Source organism: Solanum stenotomum, chromosome 4, assembly GCF_019186545.1.
Source record: "Solanum stenotomum isolate F172 chromosome 4, ASM1918654v1, whole genome shotgun sequence".
Lineage (NCBI taxonomy): Eukaryota > Viridiplantae > Streptophyta > Magnoliopsida > Solanales > Solanaceae > Solanum > Solanum stenotomum.
The window spans coordinates 58841985-58864321 of NC_064285.1; the positions used below are offsets into that span (position 1 = coordinate 58841985).

Sequence of the window (22337 nt, forward strand, 5' to 3'; positions counted from 1 at the left end):
AAATCAAAATATGGCAAAGCCTTTTATTAAATAGCAAAGTAACTACAAGAGAAACAAAGCAAATTTGGGCCTATTACCCAAATCCACTAATGAAACAACAAAAGCAAAATAAGGGCATAGGAATCCATCCCATCAGATTCCCATCCTTTAAACACATCCCTCAAATATAGGGTTTCCTAAAACAATCCACCTCCACTCTTCTTTCCTTTCAACCCTTTCCATTGTTGCTGTGTTTCGTCTTTGGATGATCAAAGGATTCCGTCTCCTGTTGCTGTGGATCATTTAACATTATGTTGTGGGATTCTTGCAAAGTTGGATTTGGATTTCAGCTTAGTAAGTGTGTCCTTTTCAGCTCTACTCCCTTTCCATTTGTTTTTGCTTCTGTCATCTTTGTTCATAGCTGAGTTCTCCGGTCCAATGAGTTGCGTTCTTCTAGTGATCCGTTGAAGCCATTTGGATGACTCATTCACTAGGTATTTTCACCTTATTAAACTCATTTGTTGCCTTGTGCTTTACTAATTTGGTTCACTTCATTTCTCCAGGTGATGCTCGCCTGGGGTGCCTTAGTAACTGCCTTCCGTCACTTCCAAATGGTTAATAAGCGTTTCTTCCAGGTTCACTCGCCTGAACCTTGTACCCCCAAATTGCCGAGTCCTTATTGTTGACTGAGATAGCCATGTATATTTAGTATTTCACATCTTTTGTCGTAGCCTCCCCTTCCCCATTATCTCCTTAAGGAAGATATCCTTAAATATGGGCTTTGACTTTTATCACTATTTAAGATTCTCTTTCCGTGTGATTCAAAGCTATTGAAATCTTCATATCTGCAGGTCCCCTGTTCTATTGCTTTGTTTGCTATGTAGTCAGCAAGTTGATTTCCCTCTCTCAAAATGTGTTGAAATGTATATTGTTTATCTTGTAAGCATGCTTTGATTTCTTCCACAATATCTGAAAGTGCCCATGGGGTGACCCATTTTCCTTTTAGCACTTTGCACAGTAACATAGAATCAGTTTGAATAATGACCTGATTATATTGAGAGTTCTTGCAATGTTTGCTGGCTTCTAAAATTGCAACTGCTTCTGCCATAGTACTTGTTGTATTTTCAATCCTGGCACCTTTTGCAAATATAATGTCTCCATTCTCATCTCTTAGACAGTAGGCATATGAACCCAATCCATAACATCCTTTAGCTGCACCATCTGTGTTATATTTGATCCATCCAGCCGGTGGGCTTTCCCATTTAACTTGAATGGCCTTAATTTTAGGCCTATATTCCTCTAGTTCCTTAAGCATTTTTGGCCAGCTTCCTCCTCTCATGGTAGACCTGTTCACTTTAGCAAACATATTCATATGCCTGGTCACATTGTGAATTATTCTGGGCAGGGAAGTACTTTTTCCTTCATGCTTCTGTTTGTTCCTTCTTTTCCACAGTTCCCAAATTATAAATCCTGGAATAGCTCTATAATAAGGCTTCATATCTGTCTTAATGTTGGCACCCCACCATAACATTATAACTTCCCTTAGTTGCAATCCTGTAATGTTTAGACCTGCAAAAGAACAAAAGTAGGACCAAGTCCTGTTAGCAATTTCTGATTTTCGAAACACGTGTGACAGTGTTTCTTGATCAGGTTTGTCGCAACACCAGCATCTTGAAGGTCCTTCTAGGCCCCACCTTCTCAGCCTATCATCCACTGGGATTTTAAACTTCCACAGCCTCCACATCATAAAGGCTACTTTGAAAGGAGTTCCCTTATTCCAAATCCACCTATGTATTATATTAGGTTCCTCCTTGTACCTTATATAGTTCCATGCTGTTTTGACTGAGAAACTACCCTTCGTACCTAACATCCAGCAAGGTTTATCATCTGTGTTACCTTTAGGGGGCTTAATTTGGCTTATGATGTGTTCAACATATTCTGCTGGCAGTGTTTCATACATTAAATCCATATCCCATTCCCCATTTTTTGTTAGATCCCTCACTACTTCATACCTTTCATCCCATGCAAAATTTTCCCCCGTAATTGTATACAGGTCCCCCAGTCCTGTCCAGTTATCGTGCCATAGTGAAGCTGATCCATTCTTAGTTTGCCAGAATATTTGATGCTCGATTAGATCTCTTGCTTGTAGCATTTTCTTCCACACTTGTGAACCTCCTCCTCCTACTTTCCACATGACCAGATTCTGATTCTTTGACTTGCAATATTTGTTTCTCATGTATTCACTCCATAAAGACTTCTTTGTTCTATAATTCCACCAAAGCTTACAGAACAAAGCCATTGAAATATCATGCATTAGTCTAAAACCTATCCCTCCTTCCTGCTCCGGTAGACATAGGCTTCCCCATTTACTCCAATGTCTGCCTCTTCCTCCTACGCAACTACTCCAAAAGAATTGAGCCATCATTTTTTGAACTTCAGTTAAGACATTGCTGGGAGGATTCATGACTGATAAACAATGTATAGGAGTACTCTGTAGTACATGTTTAATTAGAACTGCCCGCCCCCCATAAGATAATAACTTACCTTTCCATCCTTGTATTTTAGCTCCTATCTTTTGAATCAACTGTTTATAGTACACTTTTTGCTTTTTCTTGTAAAAGATAGGGCACCCCAAATACGTAAAAGGAAATTCTTTCCTTAGGATTCCTGTTGCTACTTCTGCTACCACTGATTCTCCTCCGTTGACACTATGATGCAAGTAGATTGCACTTTTGTCTTTATTTACCTTTTGCCCAGATACTTCTTCATACTTCTGCAAAGTTTCACTAACCATTTTCATTGTGCCTACCTCCGCTTTACATAATATGATCATATCATCCGCAAACGCTAAATGATTTAGCTTCAAGCTTCCTCTTGGCATACCAAATCTTTTAAACTCTTTCTTTATCATTAGGGCATTTAGGGCTCTAGACATCACTTCTGCTGCCAATATAAAGAGAGTCGGTGAAAGAGGGTCACCCTGTTTGAGACCTCTGGAGGATTTGAAAAAACCATTCGGCTGTCCATTTAGCAAAACTGAGTACCAATTGTTGCTAATCAGTCTAAACACCATATCAATAATTCTATCCTCAAATCCCAATCTCCTCATCACCTTTGTTAGAAATAGCCACTCAACTCTGTCATAAGCTTTCATCATATCCAATTTAATGACTAAATTAGGTGGTGTTCCCCTTTTCCTTATTTCTGAAATTATTTCTTGGACCAGTAAGACATTCTCTGCTATACTTCTCCCTTGTACAAATCCCGCTTGTTCCGGAGAGATGATTTGAGGGAGTACTTCTTTAATTCTCTCATGGATAATTCGTGAAAAAATTTTGTTCACAAAATTACTCAGAGAAATAGGCCTCAAGTCTGAAAATGTACTAACCATCATCTTCTTTGGAATTAGGACTAGATTTGTGTGTGTGATGTACCTAGGTAGTTCAGCTCCACAGAAAAAAGCTATAGTCATTTTATGAATGTCTTCCCCAATGATTTCCCAAGTACTTTGATAGAAGGCCCCTGTCATCCCATCTGGCCCTCCTGCACTATTTTGATTTAGCCCCATAACCGCTTTTTTGACCTCTTCTATCATTGGCACTCTCTGCATCTCCTCATTCATATCTCCAGTCACTACTTGAGGTAGTTCATTCAGCATTTCATAATCTCCGTTGGCCTCTAACATTGTGAATTGTTTGGTATAAAAATCCACTGCTGCTCCTGCTATATCCTTTTGATCCTCTATCCACTCCCCTTCCTCACTTTGAATTCTGTTTACATGCAGCCTACTCCTTCTACCTTTCACTATGGTATGAAAAAAATTTGTATTTCTCTCTCCATTCCTAAACCACTCCATTCCAGCTTTTTGTTTCCAGAATTCTTCTTCTCTATGCAGCTGTTTTTTTAATTCTGCTTGTGCTTTATGTAGCATTTCCCGATTTAATCCTGTTGGATTTGCTTCAAATATTATCTCTTTTACTTTAATGATCTCTTCTAAAGTAGCTATTTCTTGAAAAATGTTGCCGCAGGTCTCCTTACTCCACTGTGTTAATGCTCGCTTGACCCTTTTTAGTTTATGATGAAATACACTAAACGGATCCCCTTCAAAGTCCGCTTTCCAATGGTCTCGCACTACTCCCTTAAAAGTCTCTTCCTGTATCCAGAAATTCAAAAATCTGAATGGTTTACTCACTCTCTCGTTGGTCACTTTGAAAGAGATCAATAGTGGCGTATGATCAGACCCACTCCTTATGAGGTGTTCAATTTCTACTACTGGAAATATATTATGTAATTTATCGTTACACAACACTCTATCCAGTCTTTTAAAAATGCATTCCTCATCAGTTCTACCATTCCACCATGTGTACTTGCTTCCTTTGAATCCCTTATCCTCCAAGTTGCACATGTTTATACAGTGGTTAAAGTCTCTACTTTCCGATTCTGTCACTGTCCTTCCCCCTAGTTTTTCCTCTTCATTGCTAATAACATTAAAATCGCCACCTACCATCCATGGTATCGTGCTAGTATTTTATATATTATACATAGACTCCCATAGCCGTAGTCTTTCTTGTTGTGTGCATTTAGCATATACCAAAGATATTAGAACTTCAATGCCCAATCCCTGATTCATCAATTTGATAGTTAACATCTGCTCTTCATCTCTAATCAGTTCGAATTCCATAATCTCATCAATAAAAGCCCATATCTTGCCATTACTGCTAGCTACTGCCTGTTTCATACCCAATCTGCTTCTAAACTCCTCTAGTCCTTGATTATCTTCAAAAGGTTCCATTAATCCAATGAAATAAAATTTATATCTCTTATGGAGATTTATAAGTCTTGTAAACGCTTTTTGAGTGTTTACTGACCTAATATTCCATATTAAAGCCTTCATTGATATTTGGAATTTTTGACAATCGTTCTCTTTGATTGTCTAGATGCTGCTTGAGCTTTTGAAAGATTTTCTTCACTTTGTTCCCTTTGTTTTGTATATTTTCCTTTGAGTTTCCCTGTATGTTTAGGCGATAAATCTCCTTCCATTGCCAGTTGACTTATATTTTGGGATAAGTCTTCCTTCTCTACTTCCCTCTCACTTTGTTCTGAAAGTTGCTGAAATTCCTTCTTTCCTACTTCTGTCCCCTGTTCATCTTCCATTTGAAAAGCCAATGGCAATATTTCCTCAGTATGCACTTCTGCCACCACTATAGCACCATCATTGATTTCTACATCTCCTCCTCCCTCCATTAGCTTGTCTTCCGCCCTTTCTTTACCCGCTTCTTTCCCTTGCGTTCCTTGCTTACTCTCTGCCTCAATTTTCTTACCCATGTCTTCTTTGTGAATCTCCTTCATTTCCCCTTTGTCGTTCTTCTCCTTGTGAACAAATGTTTTGTTCACCCACTCTTTAGTACTGTCCCTTTCCCGTGTATCTTCATTGTTATCTTCTATATCTACCACTTCTGTCTCCCTTAGTGCTTCAAAATTATTTTTATCTTGATAGTCGATCTCCCCTTCTATATGTCCGTATCTGTCCCTCTTGTACTTATTCCTTCTCCTTACCATCCATTCTTTTCTGTTTTGCTTGTTTCCTACTACTCTCCCACTTGTTAAAGTTCTCCTTTGATCTGCTGCAGTACCCATCCTATTCTGCATGCTATCTTGTCTTTCCTGTTGCCTTCCTTCTTCACTTTTTACTTCATACAACTCTGGGTGAATTGTCCAGCAGCTTTGTTCGTCATGGCCTTGTAAGCAACATTCTTTGCAATATTTAGGCATGTGATCATATTGTACTTTAATCCACTTAGATTTTGTCACTCCTGTAACATCATCTTCTTCATTAATTTTTACTCTCTGGGGTAACTTTGCAGTCAAATCCACCTCAACTTTTACTCTAGCACAACTCGGTCTTGTCTGATTCTTTGTTGCCATGTCCACTGTTAGGGGGCTGCCTACTGCACTTGCTATTGAGAAAATAGCCTCCTTGGCAAAAAAATTTGGTGGTAGATCTGGGAATGATATCCATGCCACTCCAATCGTTGTTTCTACATCAGGTTCGAACCATGGATCCCATTTAAGGGTACGCATTTGCCAGTAATTCTCCTTCGCCTTAATATAAAACGCTGCTGACGATAAAACATGCACATAATCCTCCATAATTGTAAGTCTGATTAGTATGTGCCTTGTATCCAGAAATCCTATCGAGCAATCACCTTTGATCCCACACTGACTCGGGATCGCCTTCCTCAGTTCTGCAATATCTGGTTTGCCATACGAAAATTTCCCTATGATTGCAAATTCCAGGTTTTAATTATCACACAATTACAGCAGTCTATATTCAATGTCTTGGGATTGCTTGCTTTTTCATCTTCCTAAAATTGTCCTCTATTCAATATTTTGGTTTCGTTTCAACTTCCTTAACTTATTTTTCAATTTTTTATACCAATTTAATGTCTTGGTATTCTACTTTAACATGCATTGAATTAAATCAAAATGACCCTTTTGAATTTACGCAATAAGTCTCTTTGTTGCTAAATAAATAGAAGAATTGGAAGAGCTGCATTGAGTAATTAAATGTAGATTAATTATTAACTAGGAATAATAAATATATGAATAAAAAAAGTTCAAGGAATGCACATCAGAAAACATCTATAAAAAGGCAAAATTATATGAATAATTAAATTTAAATTATTACAAAATGTATTGTTGGTTCGTTTTTCCACTATTTCATGAATATATACATTTAAGTCACCTTCTTATGAATATTTTTACCCCTATCTACATACTACTTTTTCAGAATATTTTTATACTATCAATCAAATAATACATTTACCTTTTAATAATAAATCAATAAATTATGAGACATTAATGTGAAGTGCATGAAACAGAGAAATAATGGAGACTGAAGAAAACATTGTAATTGTTGGTGCTGGCATAGCTGGTCTTGCTACTTCTTTGGCCCTTCACAGGTAATAATTGCTACTCTGTTTCAATTTATGTGACACTTTTCATTTTTTGAAAGTTAAATAGTTTAAGTTTGATTACGGTAAGTTACAATAATTTGATAATTCAAAATGTTGATTTATTAAAAACTTATGGTTAAAGATAGATTTGTTTGAATCTCAAAATCTGAAAGTATCATATAAAATAGGACAGGAGATAGAATTATATTTTGTGTGTATACTTGTTCAATAATCACATGATCTACTTCCAAAAGTTTGATTTCTCATATGATCGTTTAATTTAGAAGGTATAATACATAAATATGCCCTTTTAACTCGATTTCAACGAACATTTATGTCCTCCAATTTTGAATGTGCATAAGTAGACATTTAAACGGTTCAAAAGTTAAACAAGTAGATAGGATGCCATGTAGGATGTTGAACTGCCCCATAGGATGTGTGTGTTTACTTGTTCAACTGTTGAATAGTTTAAGTTGTCTATTTGTACACACTCAAAGTTGGAGGACGTAGATGCCAGTTTTGGGTCAGATTAGATGATACATTTATGCATTATGCCTCTCTAGAATATGCTATTTCTGATATAATAGCGCTATTAGTTGAGTGACGATTTGAGAAATAACTCGGCGGAAGGCGTGTCTTGTATGTAATATGTAGGTTGGGGCTGCGGAGTATTGTGTTGGAATCAGCAGATTCGTTGCGAGCTACTGGATTTGCGTTGGCATTGTGGACTAATGCTTGGAGAGCTTTGGATGCATTGGGCATTGGGGACTCTCTTAGACAACGTTCCTTATCAATTACTGGGTGAGCTACCTCTTTATTCTTAGTTAGGATTTAGGATTACTAACAACTTGAAGTTCAATTTTGAATTTTTATGACATTTTAAGGTGAAATGTGTTTTCCGGAGTTCTAGATATGGAAGAAAGTTGAAAAATTGATTGTCCAAAATGCGTTCGAGTTCATGTGCAGGTTTAAAAGTTTCTCAGCGGATTCAGGTGCACCTATCAAGGAGGTATCATTTGTGGGGAATAACAGGTTAGCATTATATCAATTTTCGTATTAGTTGGGGTCGGTTATATAAGTCCTTTTATCTATTCGTTTTATGTATGTTCAATTTTGTTCTAAAACATGATAATTTAGTTTGAGAGACAAATTCAAAATTTCTCTAAAATTAGAGGTTCTTTGAGTATTGCAATCTATATAGAGATGTATAAATTTCTAACCATCGATATAAAGACTCCTCACAAAGGTCGAAGTAATGCAAGTACTGGTAAGAACAGCTAATGTATTTAACTTCTGGTTCTCACAGTATCGATCTTTGTAGAGAACAATCACATCTGTTTACAAAGGACTTAAGTATGAATCAAGGATGCTGCATACCGAATTTTCTGAATTGTTCACTAGTATATATATATGTGTGTACTTGCACTAGTTTAAACGCTGCACACCTCTGAGGTGCGGGGTGGGTGGGACTAGTTTTCTTGTTCTTTTGTCGTTTTTAAGTTGTTTTCAGTTCAGGGGTAGAGAATATGACTCACTTAAATCAATTGGAGAGAAAATTCCAAAAGCAAACGTTACTTTTACTTTTTATCAACATTTCTTTGTCTGCCATACGGAATTAGATTTATTGAAATGTTGTCTAATCAAACACTCCCACTTTAATAATGCAGCCATTTTGACCCCACTACTAGTATTCCTGCTTGCATTGTCACATACCAAGTTCTCTATTACTGCTCTTGTTAAGCTTTCATTTAATATCTCACCTTTACTTCCCAGTAACTATGTGATGTTCAAGACCTTTTTTTCTTCTTTTGGGTTTCACACCTGATGTCCGGTATTTGAATTCACACGTTCCACTTTGGGGGTAAAACATTTCCTTCCAAAAATATGCTACTTGAACTCGAAACATTCAACTAAAGAAGAACAAGTACTTATCAAACCACCAAAATCTTTGGTGATAAAAGTTATACATAAAATTAAAATCAGGTAAAAATATCTGATATACCCCTAAATTTTGTCACTTAGAGCTGATACACCCTTGTTATGAAAGTGACTCATATATATACTTTTACCGTTATACAAATTAAACCACGAGTTTGAGTACACCAATTTTTTAACATGTAAATTCGCCGTTGGTGTTAAAAGGCAAACATCATGTGTTTGTTGTTTAGTCGCTTTCAAAATAGTACAGGTCCATGTGAGGAAGAGTTAATAGTAGTAACTAGCCCAAAGCCTTCCAATTATCAGCTTTCATTTTACTCTCTTGTATTCATTCACTCTCAACCTATTTTTCTTACTCATCAATTAATCAGATATGGAATTCTTATCTGTCTTTGTGGACAAGGTAACAGATTGCTTGATCCAGCCAGTTGTGCGAGGGATTGGGTATTTATTTTACTACAAGAGCAACATCAAATCTATGGAAGATGAATCTACGAAGCTGGAGGATATCAGAACTGGGATGCATCAACGAGCGCAGGCTGACCGGAGAAACTTAGGAGTCATTTCACCCAATGTTGAGGCTTGGTTTACAAGTGTTGATACTACTACTGCAGATGTGGCAGCTGTAATGCGACGAGGTAGAATTGAGGTTGAAAGATATGGTTGGTGTCCAAACTTGAAGTCACGTTACTCGGTGAGCAGGAGAGCTAAGAAAATTGCACTGGAGTTGATTGAACTTCGAAATAAAGGCAATGCTTATGCTGTTTTCTCCTATCCTGCTGTCGAAATTGAAGTTATACCTAGTAACAGTGGTGAGGAGTTTGACTCCAGAAAATTGCAAGAGGAAGAGGTCATGGCAGCTTTGAGAGATGACGGGGTCACTATGATTGGGATATGTGGTATGGGTGGTGTTGGTAAGACAACACTGGCTGAGAAAATCAGACAAAAGGCGAAACAAGAAAGGTTGTTCAATGATTTTGTCATGGTAATTGTCAGTCAAAAACCAGACCCTAAAAGAATTCAGGGTGAGATTGCAAGAGGAGTTGGGCTGACGTTAGACGGGAACGATATGTCTAGTCGTGGAGATCGGCTGCGTACAAGGTTAATGGGTCAGAACAGCTGCATCCTTATAATCTTGGATGATGTTTGGAAGGCTCTTGATCTAAAGAGACTTGGAGTTCCATGTGGAAGCAACCACAACCATCGGTGCAAAGTGACATTCACAATGCGTTTCTGATCTGTTTGTGAAGCAATGGAAGCTCAGAAGATCATGGAAGTTGGAACGTTATCCGAAGAGGAAGCATGGATCCTTTTCAGGCAGAAAGTCGGTGATTTTGTCGACGATCCTTCTCTTCATGACATAGCAAAAGAGGTTGCCAAAGAATGCAAGGGGCTGCCTCTTGCAATTATTACAGTTGCAGGAGCACTAAAAAAGCATAAAAACAAGCGTTCGTGGGACTGTGCTCTTGAAGAATTACGCAGTGCAGCAACAATAAGTATCCGTGAAGTGCCCACAGAGTTGTACAATCCTCTGACGCTAAGCTATGATTACTTGCAAAGTAATGAAGCCAAGCACCTCTTTTTGCTTTGTTCCTTGTTCGAGGAAGATAGTGATATCTGTCCTGAAGAATTACTTAGATATGGAATGGGGCTTCACATCTTTCCAGCAGTAAAAAACTTAGAAGATGCAAGAAAAAAGGTGTGTTATATGTTAGAAACATTCAAAGATTGTTTCTTGTTATCCCAAGGATCAGACAAAAATTATGTCAAAATGCATGATGTGGTACGTGACGTGGCTATATATATAGCGTCTGAGGGCAAGCATATATTTATGGTAAGTCATGATGTGAACTCAGAAGAGTTTCCAAGAAAAGACTCTTACGAGCAATACACTCACATGTCAATTGTTGCAAATAACTTTGATGAGCTTCCTAGCCCAATCATTTTCCCCAAACTGAAGCTTCTAATGTTGAAACTCTGTTTTAAAGAGTCATTCAAGTTACAGGATGATTTTTTTGATGGAAAGAGTGAACTCAATGTCTTAAGCCTGAGGGGAGCCAGATATACGAATCCCATTGTGCCTTTTCCAGAATCCATTAAGAAGTTGTCAAGTCTGAGGACGCTGTGTCTGAGTGAACTAAGGTTGGATGACATATCCATTATTGGGGAACTTGTCAAATTAGAAATTCTCAGCATTATAGATTCTGAGTTAGAGGAGCTGCCAGTGGAGATAGGAAAATTGACCAATCTAATTATGTTAGAGTGGCGGAATGTGGATGTAGAACTTAAAAGGATTGCAGCAGGGGTCTTATCAAGACTAGTTCGATTGGAGGACCTACATATGATGGAGGTAGAAGATTGTAGTTACTCGACTTTGAGTGATCTGGAATCCTTATCGAGATTGACTACACTGACATTAAGTTATTATTCCAGGGATGTGATCTACAGTAACTTGGTCCTTCCCTCCAAGTTGACACGGTACGCTCTTAAAGTGGGTGAAGCAACTTTAAGAAGGGATGATTACGACAAGAATATTGCTTTAGAGGTCACGGAGACCACCCCATTGGGTGATTGGATCCGCCACCTGTTGAAGGAGAGCGAATTCGTATATTCAACTGGAAAGGGCTCTAATAATGTGTTGACTGAGTTGCAGCTGAATAAATTTCAGAATGTAAAATGTCTTAGCCTCTTTGATTATGATTTAGTGACGTTTTTATGGAACATCTCTGGGAGGACACAAGAAGTAATTAAGTTCCCCAATTTATATGAGTTGAAGCTTGAATTTCTGCAATGCCTCACTCACTTTTGTAGTGACAATGTTGAGGGAATTGAGTTCCCTCGGTTGCGGAAAATGGAGTTCTACAGATTACCTGAGTTCCAAAATTTCTGGCCTACAGCCAACAACTCCATCACTCACTCAAATCCTCTTTTTCATGAAAAGGTTTGCTTCATACTTTTTCAGTTTTTATTTGGAGGGTTGTTTGAGCATTAAAGATTATTTACTTACAGAGAGTCTACTTTTTCACCATTATACAAATGACTTAGATATACCTTTTTTGTATAACGAACAAGTGAAAAATTAATTTTAGATTGATCTTTTTAATTTGTTATTTAAAAAATACATATACGACTATATTTGATCCTTCTCACACATGAAGGTTTTTTGACTTTTTTTTACTTCTTTTATTCAACGGCTAATTTAAGTTTTAAATATCTCCTTCTATTTGCTTATCATTATTTGAAATTCTTATTCTTATTTCATGGTTTTTGTGCGAAAATAAATAGATATGGAAAAAGAAGAAAAAAGTAAGAACAACTTTAAGACTTATTTTTATAGCTATATTGTTAGTATTTATTTTTCGAAAAAGGGTCAAAATGTCTTTAAACTATGTGAAATGAACAAAAGTGCCCTACGTTTATACTTGGAAGTTTGCAGGTTTCTTGTCCCAACTTGGAAAGGCTATGTATCCACAGTGCTTCCAGCATAACTGCTTTATGCTCTAAGCAACTTCCAACTCCCTACTTTAGCAAACTTGTAAAATTGGAAGTACATAATTGCGGAAAATTGAGAAACTTGATGTCTCCATCAGTGGCTAAAGGTCTTCTGAATCTCCGGGAACTAGAAATTGTAAACTGCCAATCAATGGAAGAAGTGATCACAAAAGGAGAAGGAATCATGACCTTATTTCCCCTGTTGGAAGAGCTCAAGCTTCAGACACTGCCTAAGCTGGAGCATTTCTTTCTGACGGAGCATGCTCTTAAATTTCCATTTCTTAAACAAGTGATGATATCTGGCTGCCCTGAAATGAAGACATTTATCCAACAGGGAATATCTGTGAGTCTTGAAAGTGATGATGAGGTGAAAGTAATGTTCAATTCTAAGGTTTGTCTTTATAACTAATTACTGCTGTCTTTCCGTTTTAACTAGTAAGTAGTAACTGTTATTTCTGTTCCACTTCCTGTTACCTTGACGTAAGATGATATATGGTTCATTTTTTTATTTCTACTAGAAGCTATATTCAATTTTCATCCCTTCAACATTTGCAGGTTTTTTGTCCCAACTTGGAAGAGCTATATATCTTGGGGGCTAACAGTATAAATGCTCTATTCTCTTACCAACTTCCAACTGCCTACTTCAGCAAACTTGAAATATTACTAGTCTTTCATTGCAAAAACTTGAGATACTTGATGTCTCAATCAGTGGCCAACGGTCTTCTGAATCTCCGAGAGCTAATAATAAAAGACTGTCAATCAATTGAAAAAGTGATCACAGAAGAGGAACAACAAGGAGAAGGAATCATGCCCTTATTTCCCCTGTTGGAAAAGCTGCACCTTCAAACACTGCCTAAGTTGGGGCATTTCTTTCTCACAGAGCGTGCACTTAAATTTCCATTTCTTAAACAAGTGCAGATATATAGCTGCCCTAAAATGAAGACGTTTGTTCAACAGAAATTTGTGAGTACACCAAGTTTCGAAAGTGTGAACAGTGTTGATAAGGTGAAAGTAGATGATCTCAATAAAGCCATGTTTAATTCTAAGGTTTGTCTTGTGCCTCTACCATTATAACTAATTACTATATATATTTGAGTCATACGTTAATACACCCCTGCTCTACTGCTATCTTTCCATTTTAACTAGCAAATAATGATAGTAATATTAATCTTTTCAAATAGCTATAGCAAATAAAAGTTTTTTTTTAATCATCCCCCTCCTTCCAGCCCCTTTTCACAAAATAAAATTGTTTCCAGAAAAACTTTAGAGTTTTTTCTTCCCTCACACCCCCTACCCCAACCACCTTCACCCCAAAAAAATATTAATGCCTTTTTTCTTTCTTTTACGGAGGAGCCTCTTTTACTCATTCTACCCATTTAAATACCCACTTTTAAATGGGTAAAATGAGTTTTACTCATTGTTTACCTATTTTAAATGAGGTGAGTACCCAATGCCTTTAAAATGGGTAAATTTGAATAGGTTCCCATATAAATTATCCATTTTGCCACCCCTACGCGAAATTGCAATATTATAACCCAGGGTTCACGTGAACCCTATAGCTTTTGCCTAGTGACTTTAATTTGTATTATTAATATCTAGAGATACATTGATTATGAACGTGATTGTTATTGGATATTAACCTGAGGTTTTTAGAGATATCTATACATTTCAAATTATGAATGGGCATCTCATCCTAAATACTTTATATTTTGCGCCTCAATAGGATTAATAAGGTGAGACATATCGCCTTGCTAGTACTTTTTCATTTTTCATTTTGTTTTCATTATATATACTAGTTTCTGGACACTTGCACGTGTGTCCCATAAAAATGTTAATAGATCCATTAGAACGATAAGAGTTCTATGAAATCATGCTTGCAATGAGTAATAATAAAGCAATTACAAATAAAACTTGAAAAGTGTAACAAGAAACACCACATGAGTGGCGTAATTTAATGTTTGAAATTAATTCAATTCAAACAACCAACTGTAAATTTTTAACTTTGTTTAGTAGTTAACAAACTTTCAATAAAGTCACAAATGGCTAACTTGAACAAAATAAGAATACAGACTTCCGACAGTAAGAAATTCATAGAAATTTATAATATTTTAATTTTGTATATGGGTAAAATAATAATTCAACGTTGTACTTTGGAGCTTTCCTCTTAACTAATAATATATAATATGTGCATTTATTCTCTCATGTAATTTTATATTTTATGTTGTTTTAAAAGAATGCTTTTTAAAATACTTGTTTTATTTGAGTAATTTGACCTTAGATGTTTAAGCACTTTTGGATTCTGTTATGAACCAAATCCAGCCCAATGTAGATACTAATGTCATACAAGTTGTTATTGGGCTGACAAGAGCTATTGGGCCGAGAACCAGCAATAGGGCCAGGTTAATTTGGAATCCGGGTTGAGTAGTGGGCATGAAACGGTTCCAACAAAAAGGGTAGTGATATGTGTTTTAGGGATTATGAAAATTGTTAAGAAAAGAGTGTTTCCTCTCATCTCCTTCTTAGTCTAAGTTTCTCATCTCCTTCTATCTAGCTCTATATTTCCTGATCTTCTTTCCCTTTGGTTTAGTTTTCTTAGTTTCGTTGTAAGGACGTTAATTGTTTCCATTTCTCAATTGTATTTGTGTTCTTCAGCGATTATAATATATATCCTCGTTGTGTGGTAACTTGAGTTCTTACAGATTCTCAGTGTTGGGTGTTAATATGCAACAAAGTTTGATACTTGGAAGTTTGCAGGTTTCTTGTCCCAACTTGGAAAAGCTATATATACGGAATTGCGGAAAATTGAGAAACTTGATGTCTCCATCAGTGGCTAGAGGTCTTCTGAATCTCCGGAGACTAGAGATTGAAGANCTTGACTGGTTCCGTTGGATGTATCGCAACAAACAATTTTGGGATTGGAAGCATTTCAAGGAAAAGTTTTCTTTGTGCTTTCGAGCACGAACCACCCCAGAGTCTCCAGTTGCACAATCGCAAATCACGACTATTCTTACTTTGCTACAGAAAGTGCAGGACAATTTTTCAGTTATGTCTAAGCAACTTGACAACACCCATATCCCAACTTCCAGTATTTCCAATATCACGGGCTTGTCACCAACAATAATTCAAGAGGCTGCAATAGAAGATGCATTTGACAGTGCTACTACAAGGGATAGCAAAGAGATTGCCTCTGCTTTGGGTGATGGACATTCAAGCATTGCAAATAATTTTGAGGTACATCTTGACACTTTGATCGATACAAACTTCCTTTTAGTTGGGACAGATTCGGTCATGGGAGATGAACATTCAGGTCATGCAGACCAGGTGTTTGATGAAAGTTCTCACCAGATTGAAGACTCTGTCCATGAATTTGACATGGCATTTGACTTGGTAGAGGATAATTCAATGGGGTTGCAAATGCCTTTGCAAGTAACTGAGGTGGTAAGTACACCTACTTGGTGCGTTGAAATTGATTATCGTGGTGATATGCACTCTAGGAAATCAAATGTTGCGGAAGATGAATGTCTTGAAACTAATACAGACATAGTGTTTGGTGGAAGTCTCCAGCGAAACGAGTCCACCCTACAGGGCCAATTCGCAAATCTGAAGCTTGTAGTGACTGAAAATTCTGTTTTCCATGAGACTTTGAGTTCTAACTTTGATGCACCAATAAGAGTTGATGGTGAGATCTCCCTTATCCCTCGTGATGATGAGGATGAGATTGCTGAGTCTTATCCAAGCCTATTCAATCAGTCATTTTTTGCCCATTTTGGGGCTCTAGCAATTGAGAGCATGACAGATGGCTTACCCACTTGTTATTGGTTTGACACTGGGCAATATGTTTCTCAGTCCATTACCTTCGTGTTCAGACGTAGGAAATGTGGTGATCATTTATCTGCAACGGACTTTGATAAGAATGATTATCTTCCTATTATTGGCGCTCAAGGTGGCAATGTCCAATTTTGTGCCATTATGTGCTCAAGTTGTTATAGCAGTGGGGACGACTCAAAAACAGCTTGTGAAGGAGCAGGTCACAATTGGTTGCTCGACGTGTTGGCGAGTTACGTCCTAGCTAAAGAATCGGGCAATTCAAAGGTGCACCAAATGTTCGACACAATATCCAATGAAGCTTGGAAGGTATCCAATGTTATGTTTACTTTGTTACTGGTTGGGGTGCTAGTTGAAACACCTAAAGAAACACGAACTGTTCAGCAACTGCACTTAACAGACAAAGAGTATTTGTTTATTACTTTTGGTGGTCGAGAACCTATAGTGTCGCCCTCACAATCCACACACGCCCTACCAATGAGGTATTTAGATGCCAACTCTCCTTGTAGTGGCTTTTCTAGACATAAAATTGATTTGGTGGCATCTGACAAAATGTATGCTGACATAATTTTCCTTAAACTTACAATAATTGAGGATCTATATGTTGATAAACTACTTTTTGAGAATAAGGGTGGTGTTTCAAAGAGTGAGATCCAATCTTATGATGTGAGGAATGATGTTAAACAGGAAAAATTTAATGAGGGAATAAGACATGCTGAATGTTTCTTTTCTATGGATGCCGGAGTGAATCTGTTCATCGTTAAGGTTGGTGGAATGGTGAAGGTTAATTGTGTGTGGGATCCGGGAATCAGTTCCAAGACTATGCACCAAAATGGTCTTATGGAGACCACCGAGGCACACCTATTGCTCGAATTTATTGATATTACTTCTCGACTTCTTCATTACTTTTTTGATGCTCACTTGAAAGAGAGTACTCAATCTAAAAAAAGGAGGAAGACGACATTAAGGGGACTCTTGGTATTTTCTTATGTGTGGTTGAGTTTGTCACAAGATAAGGGATGGCAAGTTTTACTTGACATATATACGTGCGTGGAAGCTAAGGATATGCCTAGTGATATTAAGCTTTGTGTTCTTACTCTTGTTTATGCTGCGTTACTGGAGCCAAAGCAGGAGAGACCTGTTTATAATGGACAACCCCACAATAATGGCCAATCTATGTCAATTGTCACAATTCTTATGGTACCTATCAGTGTGCCTAAAACGACAATTGTGTTGGTTTATGGTCAAGAGTACATTTTACCTCCTTGATTAGTACAGATTCACCCAAATCTCAGAAATATGGCTTTCAACATGCCTATGTTCAGTGCAAAAACTTCATCCCAAATAGTGAGTTGTGATTTGGTTTTATTTGGGACTAATTCATTGTTTCAAGTAGTGCACAAAATCACAATATCAATGACGAAACCACTTGGTGCATGGATTGACAAATATTTAACTGTTGAAGTTATAATGCAGCATCAAAAAGTGTCAACAGATCAATGTGCTTATTGGTGTTTGAAAATGATATATATTTCTCCTGATGACATCTCATTTTGGGTTGATACTCATACTAGTGTGTGTCCAATGATTAATCTAAATTGCATGTGTGGTTTTGAGTGCATCTATGTTGCAGGTATTGTGACTTTTAAATGGGTCAAGATTGGTCAATCTACTCAGCTACTGTTATCTGAGGCAATTGGTGAGGAGCATGCTATTTCCTTTGTTATTGCCTTGAACCTTGAGGACAAGGTTCTTATTGACGACGGGAGTATTGTTATGAACCAAATCCAGCCCAATGTAGATACTAATGTCATACAAGTTGTTATTGGGCTGACAAGAGCTATTGGGCCGAGAACCAGCAATAGGGCCAGGTTAATTTGGAATCCGGGTTGAGTAGTGGGCATGAAACGGTTCCAACAAAAAGGGTAGTGATATGTGTTTTAGGGATTATGAAAATTGTTAAGAAAAGAGTGTTTCCTCTCATCTCCTTCTTAGTCTAAGTTTCTCATCTCCTTCTATCTAGCTCTATATTTCCTGATCTTCTTTCCCTTTGGTTTAGTTTTCTTAGTTTCGTTGTAAGGACGTTAATTGTTTCCATTTCTCAATTGTATTTGTGTTCTTCAGCGATTATAATATATATCCTCGTTGTGTGGTAACTTGAGTTGTTACAGATTCTCAGTGTTGGGTGTTAATATGCAACAAAGTTTGATACTTGGAAGTTTGCAGGTTTCTTGTCCCAACTTGGAAAAGCTATATATACGGAATTGCGGAAAATTGAGAAACTTGATGTCTCCATCAGTGGCTAGAGGTCTTCTGAATCTCCGGAGACTAGATATTGAAGACTGCCATTCATTGGAAGAAGTGATCACAGAAGAGCAACAACAAGGAGAAGGAATCATGACGTTATTTCCCCTGTTGGAAGAGCTGAACCTTACAAAACTGTCTAAGCTAGGGCATTTCTTTCTGACGGAGCATGCTCTTAAATTTCCATTTCTTAGAGAAGTGGAGATATATGACTGTCCTGAAATGAAGACGTTTATCCAATAGAAATCTGTGAGTACACCAAGTTTCGAAATTACATGAGAGAATAAATGCACAGATTTCTATTGGATAAATGTCTTCATTTCAGGGAAGCCAAATATCACCACTTCTCTAAGAAATGGAAATTTTAGAGCATGCTCCGTCAGAAAGAAATGCCCTAGCTTAGACAGTTTTGTAAGGTTCAGTGATGATGAGGTGAAAGTAGATGATCTCAATAAAGCCGTGTTTTATTCTAAGGTTTGTCTTGTGGCTCTACCTGTATAGCTAATTACTATATATATTTGTGTCATACGTTAATACACCCTTGGTCTACTGCTATCTTTCCATTTTAACTAGCAAATAATGATAGTAATATTAATCTTTTCAGATAGCTATAGCAAATAAAAGTTTTTTTTTAATCATCCCCCTCCTTCCAGCCCCTTTTCACAAAATAAAATTGTTTCCAGAAAAACTTTAGAGTTTTTTCTTCCCTCACTCCCCCTACCCCAACCACCTTCACCCCAAAAAAATATTAACGCCTTTTTTCTTTCTTTTACGAATGAGCCTCTTTTACTCATTCTACCCATTTAAATACCCACTTTTAAATGGGTAAAATGAGTTTTACTCATTGTTTACCTATTTTAAATGAGGTGAGTACCCAACGCCTTTAAAAATCGGTAAATTTGAATAGGTACCCATATAAATTATCCATTTTGCCACCCCTAGGCGAAATTGCAATATTGTAACCCAGGGTTCACGTGAACCCAATAGCTTTTGCCTAGTGACTTTAATTTGTATTATTAATATCTAGAGATACTTTGATTATGAACGTGATTGTTATTGGATATTAACCTGAGGTTTTTAGAGATATCTGTACATTTCAAATTATGAATGGGCATCTCATCCTAAATACTTTATATTTTGCGCCTCAATAGGATTAATAAAGTGAGACATATCGCCTTACTTGTACTTTTTCATTTTTCATTTTGTTTTCATTATATATACTAGTTTCTGGACACTTGCACGTGTCCCATAAAAATGTTAATAGATCCATTAGAACGATAAGAGTTGTATGAAAACATGCTTGCAATGAGTAATAATGAAGCAATTACAAATGAAACTTGAAAAGTGTGACAAGAAACACCACATGAGTGGCGTAATTTAATGTTTGAAATTAATTCATTTCAAACAACCAACTGTAAATTTTTAACTTTGTTTAGTAGTTAACAAACTTTCAATAAAGTCACAAATGGCTAACTTGAACAAAATAAGAATACAGACTTACGACAATAAGAAATTCATAGAAATTTACAATATTTTAATTTAGTATATGGGTAAAATAATAATTCAACGTTGTACTTTGGAGCTTTCCACTTAATTAATAATATATAATATGTGCATTTATTCTCTCATGTAATTTTATATTCTATGTTGTTTTAAAAGAATGCCTTTTAAAATACTTGTTTTATTTGAGTAATTTGACCTTAGATGTTTAAGCACTTTTGGATTCTCAGTGTTGGGTGTTAATATGCAACAAAGTTTGATACTTAGAAGTTTGCAGGTTTCTTGTCCCAACTTGGAAATGCTATATATAAAGAATTGCGGAAAATTGAGAAACTTGATGTCTCCATCAGTGGCTAGAGGTCTTCTGAATCTCCGGTATCTAACGATAGAAGACTGCCAATCATTTGAAAAAGTGATCACAGAAGAGGAACAACAAGGAGAAGGAATCATGACCTTATTTCCCCTCTTGAAAGTGCTGAAGCTTCGAAGACTGTTTAGTCTGGGCATTTCTTTCTTACGGAGCACGCTCTTGAAATTCCATTTCTTAGAGAAGTGATGATATATGACTGCCCTGAAATGAAGACGTTTGTCCAACAGGGAATATCTGTGAGTACACCGAGTCTTCGAAATGTGAATCATGAGTATGTGGAGAAAGTAGATCTCAATAAATGGACTCAACAGATGTTCACTTCTCAGGTTTGTGTTGTATAACTAATAAGTCTCTCTTTCTGTCTTAACTTAATATTCAGATACTTATTTACGTTTGTCAAAATTGAAGCAACTTTCTTCTACAATATTTTCAATGAGAAATCTGAAGCATCACTATTCTCTGCACCCAGGAATAAAAAGCTAGTCAAGGCGATAATTCTGAATCTGCCAATGACTCGAAAGGGTGAACCATGATTTTGGAGGTGTTGGCAATGAAGCCGAACCTAGTCATGGAGGAAGCCAGTGATTTCTATTAATCTAAAGCTATCTAGGAAGGTAATAAGTATTCGATGAAATAGACCATGTTAGCTTGAACATCGCCTAATACCTATACCATTGTTTGTTGATTTTTGAAAGAAGGGGTGGATCTTGAAGAAGTGGCACGAGACTAGAGTAGCAGCCTATTACATATTGTCGGGCCCCTTTGATATCTTATTAGTCAAGTGCTAGCGCCCCTTTAGAGTAAGATGCTCGTGATGGAGGTAACAAGCAAAGGCGGATCGATATTATGATTCATGGATTCACGTGAACCCAACAGTTTTTGCCAAGAAACTTTGTATTTGTACAAGTAATTCTTTAATTGCATATTCTCTGACTTTCTGATTGATTTTGATTCAAGGACAGTTTTTTTCTGAAAATTTGGACAAATGAAAGTTACACTAAGAAAGAAGCACTTCATAAACTATTGTCTGGAAAAGGTAAGCCTTTGAAGACTGTTTTGGAATGTGAACTGAAGACTAAAAGTGAAGTCTTCATTTAAAATTCTTTTTTGATTTTTGTTTCCTACAATTATTATTTGATTGATCTTTATATACCACCATATCTTCTTGTATAGCCCCAAAACCAAGCTAATATTTCAAAGCTCCGAGCATTGTCTGCTGAAAACTATTGTCATGGTGCCTATGTCAGCTTGTACACACAGTGGTGTGTTCCACGGTGTATCAAGTTAAAGTAACTTGTAACAAAATGTAACTATATCATGTACTTGTCACTAAAATACACTGATAATGTAAGAGTTGCTTCCATTGCCGGTGTATATAAGTTAAATTATTTGAAGTGCCACTTGAGATTCTATCATTTCCTTCAATTTGTGAATGCTCTTATACTAAAATTTGTTGGCTTTTGTGTGTTTGAATAATTTGCAGAAAACATAAGTGCCAATAGTAGAAACTAAACCACCACAAAACAACATAGTTGTTGATCAAAGCAAGAACATAAAAATGACTCTGATGATAGAGGAGAAGGGTAACACAAGGCCCCAACGCAATAATAATTCCACGGTCAAGACAAACTAGGAACCTTGTGAAAGATATATTATTTGGCTTTGGTTCGTCATCAAAATACTCCTATTGGAAGTTCAAAGCAAGGACATAAAAGTGATGGCTCTTTGTCGAGCACAGAAGGAGCTTTGACCATGTAAATGCTTTGCTCGAGCTCCTTCGTTGCTTCTCTCTAGTACTCATTGTCTTTCTTTCCTTTCATTCCGTATGATTTGCCAACTCATGTTAATAGCAAGAACATGCACATGATAGATCATATATCGTATTATATCATATAAAAGAGAATCCTAGGACCGCCTATGTGGCGCTATCACAAATCAAGATTTCCTTTAAATTTATTTAATTCCAAAACTAG

At 36.8% G+C, this 22337-nt stretch overlaps 3 protein-coding genes and 1 pseudogene across 4 annotated transcripts; 3 read left to right on the top strand and 1 right to left on the bottom strand.

Annotated features, from left to right (window-relative positions):
* Nucleotides 1–724: 724 nt before the first annotated feature.
* Nucleotides 725–4771, bottom strand: LOC125861596 (uncharacterized). Its single transcript, XM_049541457.1, has 2 exons — nt 4571–4771; nt 725–4132 (listed from the first exon to the last, which is right to left on the bottom strand). Exons 1-2 carry the CDS (start codon nt 4769–4771, stop codon nt 725–727), a joined length of 3609 nt encoding a protein of 1202 aa, XP_049397414.1.
* A 2088-nt stretch (nt 4772–6859) lies between these two features.
* LOC125861598 (monooxygenase 3-like) lies at nt 6860–8456 on the top strand. The gene is made up of 5 exons (XM_049541458.1): nt 6860–6941; nt 7590–7736; nt 7902–7967; nt 8242–8335; nt 8451–8456. Exons 1-5 carry the CDS (start codon nt 6868–6870, stop codon nt 8454–8456), a joined length of 387 nt encoding a protein of 128 aa, XP_049397415.1. The 5' UTR covers nt 6860–6867.
* Nucleotides 8457–9171: 715 nt separating this feature from the next.
* On the top strand, nt 9172–21461 carry LOC125862949 (probable disease resistance protein At1g61190; annotated as a pseudogene).
* LOC125862950 (uncharacterized) lies at nt 15337–18085 on the top strand. Of its 2 annotated transcripts, none has more exons than XM_049543074.1 (2): nt 15337–16672; nt 17824–18085. In XM_049543074.1, exons 1-2 carry the CDS (start codon nt 15411–15413, stop codon nt 17837–17839), a joined length of 1278 nt encoding a protein of 425 aa, XP_049399031.1. In that variant the 5' UTR covers nt 15337–15410; the 3' UTR covers nt 17840–18085. The 2 variants fall into 2 exon arrangements, with proteins under 2 accessions (XP_049399031.1, XP_049399030.1); XM_049543073.1 differs by having other exon boundaries at nt 15337–16499; nt 16878–18085.
* Nucleotides 21462–22337: the final 876 nt, after the last annotated feature.